Source organism: Sceloporus occidentalis, unplaced genomic scaffold (assembly GCF_023333645.1).
Source record: "Sceloporus occidentalis isolate IW3139 unplaced genomic scaffold, rSceOcc1.0.p SCAF_96, whole genome shotgun sequence".
NCBI classification, from domain to species: domain Eukaryota; kingdom Metazoa; phylum Chordata; class Lepidosauria; order Squamata; family Phrynosomatidae; genus Sceloporus; species Sceloporus occidentalis.
Window position 1 is genome coordinate 2,435,502 of NW_028317076.1, and position 19,131 is coordinate 2,454,632.

The 19,131-nt window shown below is 42.4% G+C and overlaps 1 protein-coding gene across 4 annotated transcripts in view; it reads right to left on the bottom strand.

Annotated features, from left to right (window-relative positions):
- LOC149284270 (focadhesin-like) overlaps positions 1–19,131 on the bottom strand; it is a 91,442-nt gene that overhangs the window by 24,816 nt on the left and 47,495 nt on the right. For all 4 annotated transcript variants that reach the window (XM_089496938.1, XM_089496937.1, XM_089496936.1 and 1 more), the window contains 4 exons: positions 18,019–18,060; positions 10,197–10,305; positions 9,296–9,412; positions 1,039–1,277 (listed from right to left, as the gene is read on the bottom strand). In XM_089496938.1, the coding sequence (XP_089353064.1) occupies positions 1,039–1,277; positions 9,296–9,412; positions 10,197–10,305; positions 18,019–18,060 (507 nt within the window). The remainder of the gene's footprint in view (positions 1–1,038; positions 1,278–9,295; positions 9,413–10,196; positions 10,306–18,018; positions 18,061–19,131) is intronic.

Below are 19,131 nucleotides of genomic sequence, written 5' to 3' on the forward strand. Positions count from 1 at the left end.
ACAATGGCTGTTTTAACATTTCAGCGACTCCATTGAAGTTTAGGAGGCGGACATGGCCCCTGATGCGAACTCGTTATTGCTGAATGCCTCGTCATCGAGGTGGTTGGGTTTGGGTGCAGAAATTCAACGTAGATCGCTTTCTATGCCCATTTACAGCCGTGGCGGTCCTGGCCATTTGTTGCTATCTGAATGTCTTTGCGTGATGTGCCCGGACCGTCGATTGTCAACAAGGGGTTAAAGGAACACTCCAACCCTATTTTCATGCTAAATGTATATCGGAGCCCATTTTGTATTGGCCCTACTGCAATTTTACTGCATGCAAATCAGCGCAGACATTCTTTATGATTATTTCTTCTTATTGTTTATTGGAGTTCTTTTGTCTCATTTAAGGTATTACTGAAAGCAAGGAGCATACCGGAATATGCTTTTTGCACGTTCTCAGTAGAGCTTCCATTCTAGTCAAAGGGGAGAAGCCATTTAGATGTATGCTATCCAACACCGATGTTTACCTAGCTGCTACTTTGGTGATTTCAATGGGCGTGCTACCATGGGTGAAGATTATCTATTCATTCTTCCTGCTTTCAGTAGGCTGCCGGGGAAGGCTGCCTACTGACTCCAATAACTTACTAAATGGTAAGCTGGTTAAAGCAGGGCCGTCATTTACTTTTCATTTTGCAAGTCCAAATTGTTTTGCAATGCAGTACATGTTAGGTTGTGTTTATCCATTGTACAGGGCGGCAGAATAAAGGGGTGCTTCCTAAGTCAATAAATAATAAAGAAAGCATGTTTGCAGTGCAAACGTATCGAGGTCCATTAAAAAATAACGATAGAACTTTTAGACAATTGTACAGTACAGTTTTATGTACAGCCCGGGTGTTCCTGAATTCATTTACGATGCAGGCCCTTAAGCCTCGCACTTTCTGGCCGCTACTGCGCTTTCTGTAGAACGCCAATATTTAATGGATTTTCCATTGTTAAGTGCGAAAACGTAAGGCTGCAGGATTAGCGACACATTTTACATGCTGCTTTAAGACCTACGTGACTTTCTCTTCACACAGCCGGGAGATAAACATCCCCAGTGCCAGTCCCATATGGATTTGCAGAGGATGAGAGTCGTCTGCCCCTGGCTTCCCAGGTAACTTGGCCGTCAAGATACTGAGAACTTCTGACACCGTCTCCTTAAACGATACAACCAGCACTGGGACAAGCAGCGACAGGGCTGTGGCAGCACAAGAGCGGGCAATCACACTGGACGTGTTCTCTCCGGAGTAAGATTTCTGAAAATAAACAAACCAAAATGGTCAACACGTTGCCCAGCGAGATATTTATTGAAGTCCTGTAACAGCAAAGCATTTCTTGGAAACAATGCCAAGAATTACGGTTATGGCACACTAACTGTTAACAGAGCTGTTCCACTTAAACTCTTCCCTGTACCATGCTAAAGATATAGAAACAGGGTCTTGTTTTACTTTAATCATTTAAAAACAATATAGAAATGTTTCAAGGAAACTTTTTTCAAAGTTTCTTTAGCCACAGCCAATCCATGTCACATGATAATTACATGTTCCTGGCAAATATTATAAATGAGACAATTATGTTTATAATCAGTTATTGCTGTGAATGGTCAGAGCATTCAATAGTACAAGAAAGAAATGTTTCCAATACTGTATTATGTTATAAACGTGTTAAATACAACACAGTAGATGTATCTTTAACATCCGTCATATGTTTAGAGGACACAATTATAATTGATAGTCTTGTATTGCGCAATTACTGCATATTGTGCATTGCTAGCATGGGCCAAGTCAAATAACACATCTCCCTTATACAAGGTGGTTAATTACCCCCGTCTGTGGGGTAGAAGTGATCAATAACAGGGCCTAGGGGGTGGTAGTGCAAAACCCTGGTCAACTTGCCCTGCAAGAAGGACTTTAGGCCCTGCATAATGTATTGTTAAATCATTAAAAACCCATTCTTCATATAATCTTTGTAAATTGAAGGGCCAACCCACAATCTACATAGTGAAAAGTTTGATCTGTGAAATGATGAGCTAGTCCTACATTAACAATGCCTTATACAGGGCCAGCTCAGTTCTTGTGGTTGTGTGCCTTCAGAATACCTAAGCTGAAGTATCCATCTCACCTGCAGACACCTGGGTGAAGTCACTCCTATAAGTTACATTCAAATTTCTGGTTATGTATAATTTACGCATCTGAAAGTCATACTTCTTCTTTTTTTTATATTTTTAAGACATTGTGTTATAATGTGATTGCAATAAGAAACATTCCCCACTACGGTTCCCACTAACAATGGCATCTCACTGATGTCACTTCTGGCCTCAATGTACGCCAATACATCTGCAAGAGACGGGCTTTGAAACGATTTGTAAAATGTGGATCTTGATATATTGCTAGCATGTAACCAACATTACTCTAAATAATAAACTTGAGCTTGATCCTGGGAATAACTTGACAGATAGTTCAAAGTCATATGTTTGGTGAATTGCTATTTAAAACAAATGCGTTGTCACTTTGTCAATGAGCCTTCTTCAGGATAAACAAAAAGACGAGGTACAGGTTAAACCCTTTCTTCATTCGTTCACAGAACCCTTGGTGTATAACAAAATAAACACATTTCAGAAGGAGGTAATATGTTGATGTATGAACAAATTGTCTGAACAAAAGCAAATTGTGACAGATAAGGGTAATTTCTCTGCAGATAGTCTAATAGATGCAAGACAGAAGAGAAAACAACTCCTGCTGCTGGAAGCCATCAGCTGGCGGTTTTCCAGAGCTATTAGGAAGGGGAAGCTTCCAGGCAGATGGATTATATCCGTAGGGATGAAATAATCTGGAGCAGTAATCTGTTTTATGAAGAGGAAAATGAAGTGAGGTTTTAGGAATGATCCTTATTGCGATAATTACGTTTTCCATCGCTCCTTGGGCATATTGAGACAAAGCAAAATGCTGGACCTCCTTATTTGCAACATCAACAAAGATAAAGAAGTATATGGACATCACGACACAAGAAGAACGCAAAGAAAATGATGTACAAATGACTTGCAGCGTTTCCAGATCATCCATTTGGACATCTGTGAATCCTGTCACCTTAGACTGGGCTGTCTCTGATCCTCATCTGCTATGCTATGGAGATGCAGAAGTCACTGGCAGACACCGATTAGGTATGTATGAGCTTTCTCCACTTGTCAATAATAATGTGCTTCTTCTACAAAAGTATTTTTAAGCGTGTGGGCAGCTGTTGTCCGCATCCTTACTATATACATACTATGCTTTAGGACAGGGGCGTCCAACATGCGGCCCGCGAAACCTCGAGGTGCAGCCCGCGTGAGATCGGCAGCCGGGATCACAAGAGCCCTGCTGCTTACTTGTGGGAGGGTCTATTCTCTGCTCCAGTCCCGCCTCCTCTGTGGGGAGAACGAGGGAGGCCGCGCCCCCTGCTGAAGTCTGTGTGCGGCATAGAGAGCTGTAGAGCAGGTAAGGGGGTGGGGGAGGTTGTGTGAATGAGTATGTCTGATTGAGGGAATGAATCTGTGAATGAATGAGTTTGTGTGTGTGTGATAGCATGGATGTGTAAGTGCTGGAACCTAGGCATGATGGGACTATGATTGCTGTTAGCAATCACACTCCTATCATGCCAAGCCAGCCAGCTAGCTGCCCCCCTTGTGTATTGTGCTTCCAGCAGTATGGAGTCTGCACTTACAGCCACCCTGTACCAGCACGTATTGGCTGACTTGGGATGATAGGAGTATGATTGCTAACAGCAATCACAGTCCCATCATGCCTAGGTTCCAGCATTTACTGGTTGCCTGGGTATAAAAAGAGTGTGTTTTCTGTTAGCAATCACACTCCTATCATGCCAACTCAGCCAGTACATGCTGAAATCTGGCTAGCTGCCCCCCTTGTGTATTGATGCTGCCAGCCGTATGGGGTCTGCATTTACAGCCACCCTGTAACAGCATGTATTGGCTGACTTGGGATGATAGGAGTGTGATTGCTAACAGCTAATAGCAATCTGCTAACAGCAATCACAGTCCCATCATGCCTAGGTTCCAGCATTCACTGGTTGCCTGGGTATAAAAAGAGTGTGTTTGCTGTTAGCAATCACACTCCTATCATGCCAAGTCATATTGTTGATTTTTTTTTGTCCAATTGTGGTGTTACTTTTAATAAAAGTGTGGTTACACACTAAAATTGGACAAAATATACAATGCCCAGCCAACCAGTACAAGCTGGAATCTGGGTATGCCTGAGGTTGCTGTTAACAATCATAATATATAATTTTTTTGTACAATTTTGGTGTGTAACTTACTTTTATTAAAAGTGTGTGGGGGGTCACTTTCAGTTTCGGCTAAGTGAACCCTGAATTTTTGGTTTTGGTCCAGAATTTTCATTTTAGTGCATCCCTAAAATAAATAGAACTATTTTATTTTTACTTATCCAAAATCCTGAATTTGTAGGCCCAGAAATCCCAGAAAACAGTGAGAGGAAAAGTAAAGGTTTTGTGTCATTTACTTTATTTTAATCTGCATATCTTATTAAAGGCCATATTTTCTCTCAGTGAAAAATGAGTGCGGCCCTCGCACGTATACAATTCTGATCAAGTGGCCCACTGCAGAAACAACTTGGACACCCCTGCTTTAGGAAAATCAGTAGTGTCCTCCCTTAGGACGCTTCTTGCAAACCTCTCTGAAAGGATTAGCGTCCATGAACCCGATGATGACCAGTACTGCCCTCTGAGAAGCCTTGGGTTTTTCCCCCAATGTATTAAGTTGTCTTGATTTGCAAGATTACAAAAGGAAAAACTGCCAACAATTCTAAACCATCATCAGCTTCAGACAACCCTGTTTTTGTAATTGTGATTCTGGCTTGTATTGAATGGTATACAAAAAGATATCCCCAAACACATCCTTACTGGCATCCTAGGGCTGCTTGCCTCACCAACTGCTGTGGACTACAATTCCCATCAAGCTTCATCAGAATGAGAGGAGGTAAAGATTCCAGCAGCTGCAGTCACAGGTGTTGCCTACACCAGCGCTGGTATCAATTCAGAAAAGAAAAAAAAATCTCAGAAGCAGATGTTCTTTACGGAATTTGGACACAGAGAACCATATCCAGATCGGTGGTGCTGAAAATGTTGAACGTTATCAGCCAAGGTTACGCAGAGCATGGTTCGGGTTCTTTAATTTCCATAAAACACAGGCCACAGACAAAATGTCTTGGCATGGTAACAATGGTTGGCCACACAAATACTTAGGGAATCTGTGAACTTTCATTTAATTAAAAAATAACACTTTCCAACTTATTACAATCAAGCCCGTTTTAAAATACAATGATAATACAATGAGTCCTGCAAATCAAGTTGTGTACGCGGATCGCGTAGAGCTCTACACGCTGCCCGGACTACGCACCGGGGACTCAGAAGCTCCGGTAAGTTTGGAGGGAGGGGGGTGGAGTGTTAAATGGGGGGCGTAAGGCATTTCTGGAGGCAGAGTGCTCTGTGAAATGCCTTTTAACCCCCTTAATGCCACTCTGCCTCCAGAAATGCCTTTTAACCCTCTAAATGCCACTGTGCCCCATGATATGCCTTTTGACCCCCTATGTGCCACTCTGCCTCCAGAATTGCCTTATACCCCTATATGCCACTCTGGCATTTAGGGGGTTAAAAGGCATATTGTGGGGCAGAGTGGCATATAGGGGGTATAAGGCATTTCAGGAGCAGAGTGGCAAACCAGGGGGCAGATGTGCATAACTGGGGGGGCAGGTTGAAAAAAAAAGGAAATAAAAACACAATTTTTCTCAATCATAGCTTTTATTAAAAAAAATCAGTCTCCCCCCTATTGTATTGTTAATCCCGTTACTGCCCCTGTTGTCTCTGAGAGGCAGATTAAGGGGGCGGTTTGTGTCCCAATATCTTGTTTTATGTTAATGTGTGTTTTGCTGGATATATCCAGCTCTGTGTGTCTAAAATAAATCAGTCTTCGTTTGGTTTTACCCTACACTGAGTCTCGGCTAGTGACTGGGGAACCGGGGAAAGTGTGGTGTCCCAGGCTAAGGGAGCACAAGACAGCGGAGGTAGTCGGTCGGACTAGCCAGCTCCGTGACATTGGTGGCAAGCGGTGGGATTTCTTCTTAGTCTGAGGGACACTTACTTTCTACCGGGATTGACCGACAGGACGGCAGACTTCGGTCGCCTTGACAAGGACATGGATGTGGTATCCGAATTCCAGGGACTGCTGCGGGTCATCCTCTCCTGCTACACCACTGCTTTGCCTACAGAACAATACCAGAACCTGAGGCAAGTGGTTCGACGGTCAGTATGGCAGAGGGCTGTTATACGCCGGGGTCGGTGTCTTCCAAGCTCCGAACAAAAGATTAGAGACCAGCGGGAACTACGGATGTCTTTCCTGGGACAGCAACCCCAGGAGCAATGGGTATCCGAATTGGACAAGCTGGTCCAACAGGAGGTAGAGCTGGAAGATCACTATAGGGCTCTGCAGTGGTATACAGAGCAAGCATATTGGGGAACTGCGAAAGATTGTTCTCCAGAGGGCTATGACTTTGGTGGCCCTGGATTATTATGGGATAGTCTTCAGGAGGATCCGGACTTCGGCAGTACAGCGGAGTGGCGGATTGAGGACATCCGGGATTTCAGGGAGTGGGACCTCCCAGATGCACTAGGACTTAAAAGTGATTTAGACTTTTTAATTACGCAGGAGTGGGAACTGGAGAAGGCGTATAAAAAACTGTTTGACCGCGTTCAACAGAATGCCCCAGTGTCCAGGAATTGTATGGATTTTGTGGATGTGATTGAGTGGTCAGCTGAGGGTGTTGACCCAGGCGGGGTGGATGGGACTGCGGTCTCCACCCCTGAGTCAGAGGGATACTGGGCAGCTAATCCAGATCCGATACTGGAGCTGTGCGACTGTGCTCCACAACCAGATCCAGAGATTGTGGATCTAACTGATTTTACATCTGAGGATGTTAACCCAAGAGGGGTGGATAACACTGCAGTCTCCACACCGGGGGCCTCAGAATGCTGGGCAGTCTGCCCAGATCTCTTAGTCCCATCTGAAGAGCTGGCAACAGGGCAGAGCGCTGCTGGCTTCTGCCCCACATCTGCAATGACTACAGGGATCCAGGGAGATGTGGCAGCCAGCCCTTCTCCCCAGCGGCAGCTCACATGTCCGGGAGCGGAGGAACTTGTTTTTCCTCCCCAGCGGCAGTGGGAGGAACCGAGAGATGTGACAGCAGGTCCATCTTCCCAGCGGCAGCTCACATGTCCGGGAGCAGAGGAACCGGCCCTCCCTCCCCAGCGGCAGGCCGACCCACAAGATTCCCTAACCCCAGCTGAAGTGCTGGCAACCAGGCAGAGCATCGCTGGCCTCTGCCCAGCACCTACCAAAGCTGCAGGAGTTCAGGGAGATACAGCGGCCGACCCGCCCCCCCAGCAGCAGAACCTAATTCCAGGACCGGATCAACCGGAACTCTCTCCTCAACGGCAACAGGAGCACCAGGGAGGGGATGCAGGCGGCATCACTCCCCAGCGGTACCCGGGAGATGGCGCAGCCGGCCCATCTCCCCAGCAGCAGCAGGAGCACCAATTTTGGGAGGGAATTAATGGGCCAAATAAACTGACTGACTACGGAGTCAACCCGTTTGGGGTCTCATCCTATGTCAGTCCAATTCGAAGGGGGGAGAATTGTGACGGAAGCCTCCATCACTGGGGCCACTGGAGAAGCCTGACTGCCAGCCTCCTCCCTATTGACTATGGACCCTGGGTTTGTAGAGACTTCTGTGGCTACCCCCAGCAGTATCATCTCATCACTGGCTGAGGGGATTATCTCCGGCAGACAGCCAGGATCTGCCACCAGGGAGTGACCACCATTCTTTGATGTTTAATGTTGTATAAATCAGTCTTCGTTTGGTTTTACCCTACACTGAGTCTCGGCTAGTGACTGGGGAACCGGGGAAAGTGTGGTGTCCCAGGCTAAGGGAGCACAAGACAGCGGAGGTAGTCGGTCGGACTAGCCAGCTCCGTGACAACATGAATTAACATTTACCGGTAAAACTTTTTTCCTATAAGGTCATCATATTCAGGCTTTTTCTTTTTTTCATAAATTAATATTCAGATTTTGGGGGGTTGTCTTACAATCAGGGTCGTTTTATAATCGAGCAAATACGGTATATAGAGAAGTAAGAAGACACAACGTCTACAAAAATCTAATCAAGTGGATAAACAAATCCACATTTAGTTTGCACAAAGTGGTCACGCCACAAGATGTAGTGGTTTCCTAGCATTAAATATTACCACAGCTGCCAACCAGTGTGTTAAAGAACACTGTATGGAATCCAACCCAACCCTCTAATCCTGCACTTTGTGACTGCGTGAAATATAAATCTCCTGGTACTGTATGGCTTGATGTATTTGAAGCAGGGTACCTTGGGACTTGTCTTTCTTGTTATTTATGTCTCGGTATCGTTCATTAAAATGAATTAACCCCCTATAGGAAATAAGCCATCTGCTGCTACATTCTCCCACCAGGGCTTGGTGGAATGCTGCCAGCTCGTTTTCTGCAAACCAAAACTCCGCTTTTTGGCAGGGTATCAAGTCAGATGCTGAAAGGCACAGCGCGGAGTATGTATATTTAAAGCACCTCAGAAGGGGGAGCCCTGTGGCCGTTGACTTGAAATGTGTATTAAACAAACAAAAAAGAAAGATATCCAGGGCAAAGATCAGGTGATATAAGATTCTCATTGTGATTATCGCTAGAGAGAGGGAGCTACCCACTTCCTCATCACAGGCGTCCTGGCCGTAGAGAGTTTAATAGCGAGTGAACTCTTAGATGACCAAGTCTTCTACTGCTCCAACACTCACTGCAAAAGCTAGTATGGCTACGTCTGCAAAAGGGCTAGAAGCTAATATATAAAATGTAAGCATGGTAGTGAGATCGCAGAAAGGTCTGCACCTCATTGCTTCCTAACAGTAAGACAAACATGATCAATGTAAAATAATTAAACAGTGCACTTCTTTCTTATCCAGTTCACATGCAATGTTAATTATCTATGACTTTCACAGATAGAGCAGGACCCTTTGCGTCCAACCGTGTACATCATGAAAAAAATGGTACATATATAAATGTATTTTCCAAAAGCAGTGCGGCTACCAGAAAAACCAAAGGAACAAGCTTTCGGACTGCTCCATGACAGAACTGCTCTATAAATACACCTCCTTATAATATCAGTATATTTGGCTTGTAACATATAACTCAACTTACTTGCTGGATCCACGGGAAGATTCTGCCCTTAGGGCGATAGTGGCTGTCCACAATACTGAGGAGGGTGTCTATAACCATAGACAGCCAAGCACTTGTAGGCAGTATATCAGGTCCGATCTAAAGTAAGACATTGTGGGAGAGGAAAAAAGAATAAATAGCATCCTAATTTTAAAGAAGAAATGTTTTTAAAAGAAAACATACATCCAATAATGTAATGTGCTAGTGAAGTACTGCAAGATGACAACCCAAGTGATTCTAAGCAGATGAGCCATTTGAACAGTTAAGTTGGATTGGAATGCATACTGTAATTTGGATGAAGTAAAGTGCATTCTTTAGTTGATGGGGTTAGTAGATTTCCTCCTTTCCTGGCTGCCTCTGCTGAAACCAAGAAGCCTCCGCGTGTGATCTTCTTGAACATGGTCAGTAGCGCTCCCATGGAAGCCACTGAAGCAGCAGCCTATAGTATGTATACTAGCATCCGTGTTCAGATACAGCATACATGTGATTGGCTGCTGCCATAGAATAGAGTGGAAGTCATACTGAGCATGTGCACAAATTAGACAGCAGTATGCTTCCTGCTTTCAGTAGAAGCTGTTAGGGGAAGAGCTACATAGGATGAAGGTCTTCATTTGCTAAGTTGAATAACTAATACACGGACTTGCATGCATAGGCGTCAACATGTGCTCCAATATGCATTTGGCATAAAAATAAGGCTAAAGCGTACCTTCTAGCAGTCAGTTCAGGAAAACGGAACACTAAATATGAACCCTTATTAGCTGCAAATCACTGCCAAAGAAAACACATGGCTCACTGGCACGCAGAATTTGTTTTGTGCTGCAAACCACTGCTTGAGCTGATCAGAAATATTACCATTAAAAGTTACATATTATTTCACACTTACCTCCGGGGCTCCTTCACATTCTGAAGGGAGGCTGTTTTCATATTTTGAGACGGCAACAGCCAGTCCAGTTAATGCCAAGAGAGAGTTTCCTTTCACCACGGGGCTCTCTCTGTGTAAAGACATTGAGCCGCAGTGAGACAAATGGGCCATAACACATGCACACAGCAGGGCACGCTGATGGACAATGGCACTGCTGCCACGCTGCTGATGACTACATTTAACGGGCAACGTGGCTAAACACTACCTGGGGGATGCCCCGCACACAATTTTGTTTGTGTAAAAGCAATGTGTGAGTTTTTAACATTTTCTAGAACGTGATTACTGGTGGAGAAGAGGGTGGTGCCACTTCCTGGTAACCACCGAATTCTGGTGGAATTTTGTTGCAAGTTCCAACTCCAATAAAAATCACCAATTATAACTATGCAACATGTAACGCCGTATCTCAGTTTCTACGATCTGATCAAAAACGAGCAACCCATACCCCATTTATATATCAAAATCTTAAGAAATATATGTAAAAAAAAAAAAGTCAACATTTGCTGTGAATCTAGCCCTTTACTGAAACATTTGGTTGGCATATCACATTTCCTCCTTTTCTAAAAGGATGTTCACCCGCTTTTGTTGATTTCTCAAAGATTGGTTTCTTGGATGGCCTGAACATGTTTAAGAGCCGAAGCCATGCTAAAGAACACAAATCTATTTCAAACCTAAGTAACGGGATCACATATCTCCCAAAGACGTTAACGGATAGTCTATTCAGTGACCCGACGAAGAGGGGAAAATGTATTATGTAAGAAACAGGGAGGGCACACGAGCATCGCCTCTCGCTCGCTCCTCAGTGTTGGGACGGAGCAGCCGCCGGGATACGGCTCTAGCAGGACACAGAGCATGCTTTATCTACAATATAATTGAGCTCTATGCCAGCGCCAAGCTTGCCTGAATCTGGCAAATATAGTGCATATTTGCAGTGGTATCTCTGGAAACAAAGGATAAGGATACATGGATCCAAAGGGGAAAAAGTAGGTGTATCTCCTAGAATGGACAGCCAAACCCATTAAATTGCACATTCCTGTGAGCAGATTTCAAGAGCTAAATGAAAACGCAAACCCTTTAGGTCACGCTACTGAGATTCATGAAAGGGCAACTGCAGACCGCAAGCTCTTTTGGTATATGTCTGTCGGTTTTCATTTCAATGGGGGCTGGCATCGCCAGAAAGGCCGCATACAAACTTTTTTCTGTGTAGGGAATAGATCTCTGATGTCTCGTGTAAACTAAGGGTTGATGAAAGACGATAATGTAGAGAAAGGCATTGATGTCCTTTAATCACATCCCTTGCCAGAACGTCTCCACGAGGAACCTGGTGAGTATGTGTGCGTACCCGTCAGTGGCGTCGCTACTAGGTTGATCCTTGCCCCCCCTGTTGCCCCCCTGCCGAATTTGGAATAAAGTCGCATGCGACTTTAAATCCCGTCTCTTTTTTATTTATTTTTAATGCGGAGGAGAGAGAGGGTGCGGCCCGCATAAGATCGGCAGCCAGGGCAACCGATCTTACGGTGGCCGCACCTCGAGCCCTGCTACTTACCTGTGGGAGGGTCTTCTGTACTGCATAGAGGAAGCGGAACCTAGCAGAGTTCACGTGACATCACATGACTCTGCTCCAGTCCCGCTTCCTCTGTGCAGTACCAGAGAACGCAGAGGGAGGCCGCGCCCTCTGCTGAAGTGTGTGAGCGGCATCGAGGAGCTGTAGTGCAGGTAAGGGGTGGGGAGGGTGTTTGAATGAGTATGCGTGATTGAGGGAATTAATCTGTGAATGAATGAGTATATGAATGAATGAGTGTGTGTGTGATAGCATGGATGTGTAAGTGCTGGAACCTAGGCATGATGGGACAGTGATTGCTGTTAGCAATCACACTCCTATCATGCCAAGTCAGCCAGTACATGCTGAAACCTAGCTAGCCCCCCCCTTGTGTATTGATGCTGCCAGCAGGATGGGGTCTACACATCACTTACAGCCACCCTGTACCAGCATGTACTGGCTGACCCGGCATGATAGGAGTGTGATTGCTAACAGCAACCAAAGTCCCATCATGCCTAGGTTCCAGCACTTACACATCCAACCAGTAAATGCTGCCAGCAGTATGGGGTCTACACATCACTTACAGCCACCCTGTACCAGCATGTACTGGCTGACCTGGCATGATAGGAGTGTGATTGCTAACAGCAAGCACAGTCCCATCATGCCTAGGTACCAGCATTTACTGGTTGCCTGGGTATGATAGGAGTGTGATTGCTGTGTGGGCAGTGTGGACGCCAGGGCTGGCTTTGGGGTGTGCAACCTGTGATCTATGCCTGTAATTTAGGGGGTTTTAAATATACCTTTTAATGACGTGTTTTTATGTGAATTCCAGTTGATTAATACCTGCAATGCTGTTTCCATGTATTTATTAGATCTATACCTGCAATGCTACGTTTCATATACTATTGTATACCTGCAAATACAGGATTTGTATGTCTGATTCTGTTTATTTGATATATACCTTCAGTGCTGAGATCACAAGTGAATTTCAGTTGATCTATACATGCAAAGCTTGGTTTGTGTGTTAATGTGTTGATCTATACCTGCTATCGGCAACTGGGGCTAATATTAATATATATGGGCAGCAGGGGCACCAAAACACTAATGGGGGTATAAACGACAATGCAGTGTGATAAATCTATCCTGATGTAGACGTCTGTGACATAGATTGTGTCCTGCTGTTTGTGTGTTTTTGGTTATCAGTGTGTAGCAGAGCCTGTCCTCGGGTATGTGTGTATAGGTGTTGGTGTGGCAGAGCCTGTCCTGGTGTGTGTTTGGGTGTTGGTGTGGCAGAGCCTGTCCTGGTGTGTGTGTTCGGTTGTCAGTGTGGCAGAGCCTGTCCTAGGGTGTGTGTTTGGGTGTCAGTGTGTCAGAGCCTGTCCTGGTGTGTGTGTTTGGGTGTCAGTGTGTCAGAGCCTGTCCTGGTGTGTGTGCGTGTGTTTGGATGTGGGTGTGGCAGAGGCTGTCCTGATGTGTGTGGATGTCTGTGTGGCAGAGCCTGTCCTGGTGTGTGTCTGGGTGTCAGTGTGACAGAGGCCTGTGTTGGTGTGTGTGTTTGGTCATCTGTTTCCTGGCACTTAATTTACAGTAGGAATTATTTAATTTATATTTATCCAGAGATAAAATGCCCTCCTGAAGTTGTAGTGACGTTCAAGGCCCTGAAATCATTTAGTGGAAAAGTTATTTATTGTGTTATAATATTTATTTCAAGGATTAGTCGCACTCAATTGTGGCTTCAGGCTTCCCATGTTGAATGATCAAGTATTATTTTAGCCCAATAACAAAAGTATAATTCCATAGCACATTACTTTTGGAAATTATGAATGCCCCCCCAGTTTGACTGTGGTATCTTGTGTGCCCCCCCTATAAATTGTTTCTAGAGTTACTTTATTTGCAAAACCATGAAAGGTTTTGTTTGGCAAAATATTGCAGTACTTTTGTATCTTTCCTTCCATAGAATAGAAGCTTTGCAGATTATCATAAACCCAATAATTGTAAGCTCTGTGGGCAGGGGCGTTATTCCTGCACCCAGTATATACATCTTTCATTCCTGTCATTAGAATGTAAGCTTGACAACGACATTATATTGCCATACTGAATCAGACTCATTCATACTGACACGGAAGGAAGTTGAGCTGCAGTCCCTGCACAGGAGCTTGCTTGTATTACAGCCAACATCCAAAATGAAGCACAATGGAGAGTGGTTATCAGCCCCCACACATGCGATGCCGACCTAGACTCAACTGACGTTTGCTACTGCTAAAACAGCCAACTAAAACTACAGTTTATTGATGAGGTACGGCATTGCAAGATGCTGGTAAATGCGACAGGTCTACAGTACCCTGAAATGTGTTCTCTCCTCTAGCAATAAACCGTTAATACATGGTTTCGTAAATAATAAATTAATCTTTTTATGAACACTTCTACCGTAGACTGATTTAAATGGATTGCAACAGCTCATAGCAATTAAGCCTCTCATTAATGGTGAAGGTACTATATGAAAACATCTTATTAAAAGTCACGTTATTGAAAAATAAAACTTGATATTAGTGATGTGGCTCACATTTGCTTCTAACATTTCGGGGAAATTAAACTTTTAATCCCTTTTCATACCGAAAAAAAAATAGTGCTGCTCTTACATTGGAAAAGATTTTTCATTGAAATCAGGCTTTTATGACTTCTCTCTACATTCAAGTGAAATTATAATTCAATGATACAATGAATGTGCCAGGGCCGTCTAGTAATCCCCATTCCGATCGTGTTCCAGATATCTGCTGTGAATGCAATGAAACAGACATCTGGGGTGAAACTAGCATCGTTCTAACAAACTGCTGTTCTACCTACTTCTACCTGACTTGAATACTTTTCAAACTAAATGCAGCATTAGAAGCACCTTTTTTAGTACTGATGAACGAATGAATGAAAGAATGCTTATTGTCAGGAGCACTTATGTGACACACAAAAAGAGGCACTGGTAGGGTGTTGCCATACAAGCTGAAAGGCTTCTTTAAAATGCCCTGTGTTGTTCTTATGTGATTAAACATTCACGGTAAAGAAAATTTGGTTTGCATACTAGAGTTCTGGCCTTCAATATATATATATATATTTAAAACATCCATGATAGAAAAAATGACTTTAAACCTAGTTAAGCACTGCACACACTATTCTTGTACTTTCATTGCCTATAAAACACAAATGTAATACTCGATATATTTAGGATCTCGTTACTCATGTTTACCCAGTCTCCTTTCCCTACTGCTACGTGAACCATGTACAGTGCTGGCTTAGATACATTGACGATATTCTATTTATTTGTCAGGGATCGGTGTCTGATTTGGAATTCTTCATGACAATCCTCAACACTAACGACATCAATGTAAAATTAACCTACGTCTACAGTTATCAACAGGTAGATTTTTTAGATCTTAAAATAGAAAGACAACATGATGGTAGTCTTGAGACAGATGTTGTCCGAAAAGCCACATCCACTCATTGCTGCATGCTGATTCTGCTCATATTAGGTCCACAGTTAGAGGGATACCAGTGGGCCAATTTCTCTGGATGAGGAGAATCTGCTCAACAGAAGCCAAATTTGAAAACCAAAGTACAGATCTAACAAGAAGATTTATTGAACGTGGCTATAGTAGGAGATGCATCAAGCAAGGGTATAGAAAAGCAAAAAGAGAATTGAGGCAAAATCTTTTACAAAATCAACAAAAGGTTAATAAGGATAAACACGATAATACAGCTAGATTCATATCGACATATAATTGTCAGTGCGAATATATGCAAGAAGCTGTAAGAAAACATTGGGGAGTCCTTAAAACAGATCCGATTTTGGCGTCTGTGACCCCAGAAGGGGTTTCCTTTACTGCAAGAAGAGGTAACAATTTAAAGGACCTGCTAGTTAGAAGCCACTATGTAGCAAAAAATCAACAATTGTTTGCAATAACAAACCCACGGTTAGGATGCTATCCGTGTGGTGATTGTGTAGCGTGTAAAAATATAGTTCGGGCCAACACGTTTAAATCAGCAGATGGGTCTCGTGAATATTCTATCCGCCAGTACATATCCTGTAGCACCAGAAATGTAATTTACTATGCAACCTGTGGATGCCCCAAAATATATATAGGATTAACATCAAGGGAATTGCAAATTCGTGCCCGAGAACATGTACGAGACATCTTGGTGGCTAGAAATGCATCGGATTGGACAATACTAAAAACAATACCACGACACTTCAAAACTACACATAACTGTGATCCATCGAGCCTACAAGTGAAGGGAAACGAAAGGATCAACACAGGAGTGCGAGGAGGTAATGTCAAAAAGTTTCTAGCCAAAAAAGAGTGTAGGTGGATTGTCCAATTAGGTACCATGACACCTGTTGGCTTAAACGAGCAATTGTCTTTTTCTGCATTTTTATAATATTTTTCCATTGGTGATTTTAACTTTTGTTTTTATTCCTTTATTGCAGTCTATATATCCATGTGCCATATTGGCTTAACAATCTATGAATACCCCCACCAAAAATTATTGAAGATCGACATATGAAGAAAAGAGTAATAATGAAAATCAACGACAACAGAAGCCAGTAATAAATTAGGTTTTTTTTGTTGTTTTTTTTTTCATATGATAAGATGAGATAATTGGCACTTTCACTATAATCTTTTATTTCATGAATTTTTTTATAATTGTATTTATATTATTTATGTATGTATTATTTTTCTTATAAAGCATGTATTTAATTATGAATAATTGATCATTGACATTGTTTAGCACAGTCACTACCATATTTGATCATGAATCGCTTTTTTTGTATTTATAGTTTTCACGTATTTATTAATTTCTACACAAAGTTTTTATTTATATATATGAACAATTGGTCATTGACACTGATATTGTTTTGCACAGTCATTTCTACATAAATATGTATTTACACAATCTAATGGAAGAATTGTTATATGGATAATTTAGGTCTACATATGCGCTTTAATCAAGTCTCTAGCTCAGCACTATACACATTTTAAATGTCTATTTATTCTTCTATTTATATATTTATTTTGGCATACTGGTTCTTTGACTAGGATTTAGGAGGAACAGACGAAAGATTAGTTCCATGTTGAATCTTAGTGCGCCGGCGCGGCGATATCCACTCGGAGGTCCTGTCTTTGCCCGGTGTTTTGACCTATGTGCGCATGCTCGATGAATGTCTTCTCGAGCCTGCGCACTACGGAAAAAGCATCGGATGCGGGGCAGTGAATGACTGGGCGAAGACGTGGCGCCGGCGCCAATTTGTTTTTAACATGTAACTTCCGGTGGGAGAGGTATATATATATATATATATCTACACGATAGGGTAATAACAGCGACCTCTTGAAAAAGGAGAACCGAAATGGCGTAGGGGAAGTGGAGGTCATATTTATCTAATGTATGTTTGTGATTTTGCAAAGGTACAATATGTTATAATGGATATAGGTGCACTCCATAGTGAGTAATTGATGTGATAGCACCTTATTCTTAGCTATTTATATCATTGTCCATATGCACATAAGTCACTTTATATATATGTTATTATAGTTCCTCCACATGCTCGGATCTGTTTTCAAGAGACCTTTTCTGTCCAACTTTTGAAATGCTGTATGTGTTTTTATTTTTTTGTACAATAAAGTAATATATATTTTATAATAGAAGGGCTTGTTTGGAACTCTTTTTCTTTTGGTATACAATTTATCATGAGTTTCCCAAGATGTGATCCTTTTATATACCAAGAAATTTATGTAATGACATTGTGTATGAGAGGTGTTGTAGGATTCTTTTGTGTTGTGATGGGGTAGTTTATTGAGCTGGGGGATAAGATTTACTTCATTCAATTTGGAAAATTGAGGAGGAGGATCTGCTTTAATTAACAGCTACAGTAACATTATTAGCTAATAATTCTGAATATGAAACATCCATCTTTACATGCCGGGCCCCAATTTACATTCCAGACAGGGCTAGGCACAAAGACCTGCTGAAGCCCAAAGTGCTTTGCGCGTCGAGCCTATGGGCCAGCACAACCAAGACTGGATGTAACATGCTTAAAAGTACACGTGATATAAAAATGATGGCCAGACAAGTAACCTATATAACCTACCGCAGAAACTTTGGCTAGTCTTCTCATATCTAGCTTGAACTATACAAAGAATTTGGAACAGTTATACCTGGTGAATGTTTAATCAGAGGGAAATGCACAGAATTACTTACTTCACAGCAGATCTGATAACATCAGTTAGCGCGTCTCGCACCCTGTGGCACAAAAGGAAATTAGTGTTGATGTAGTTCATAATCACATACCTCCCAAGGGTCCCTGTTTAGGAGGGATAGCCCCTCATTGGCAACCAAATCCCTATGTCCCTCCTTTGTCCCTTTTTATATTTTATAGGAGCTCAGGCTGTTTGCTGGGTGAGGACATCACAGTGTTCTCTATGTGTATAGGAACTGTTAATATACATTAAGTTGTATAAACAGAATAAACTGTTCATTTACCAAACGTTTATTACACACTGATAGTAGTACAAAGCCAGCTGGTAGAACTGATCCACAGACAGGTTTAATGGCTAATTCAGATGAAAGCGGTTTTCTTTTCCCTCTCTACAATTATAGTAAAATGGGTTTGCATCTAGAAGCAACATACCTTCTCAACTAGACTCCCAATTAAAAGCATAATGGGATTTATTCACTAAAGTGGGAGATGGAAGTTGAGTTTGAAGGAGAGTTGTGGTTTGAACCCACTAATTAATTATACATTGTGAAGGACAGTCATTGCCAAGTTTCTCCTGCAAGGAGAGCTGAAATAACCCTGTAACAAACACAGCAAATAGCTGATTAGCGAGGAATGGGACAATTCCCAGGTATTATAGTGAATATGATGGCTGGAGTGTCCTTTTAATTATTCTAGTATGTTTCACTTTCAAATAGAAATAACTGTTTGACTATTACTTTTACTTTACGTTTTGTAGCTTAGTTTATTTTTAACCACATGGCTGAAAGATGCATTCATTTATGTTATTCCCGGCTGTGTTTTTTTCTGTTTTTTTTTTTTTTTTAAAAGGAACCTAATTGCATTTGCTATTCCAATCTGCTCTTTCTAATGAAGCCATGAAACAGCCACAGATGAGTTAGAGTCCGTGTTGCTATTGGCAACAACTAAAAAGTACTGAAAAATTAGCTAGGGAGCAACATGGGAGTTTTTATGCCAAAGACATACATGTCTTTTTATTATTGGATTTGTATTGTCCATTTATACAGTAATTACAAGTAAACTATAATTTGCAATATATATATATATGTATATATATATATATATATATATATATA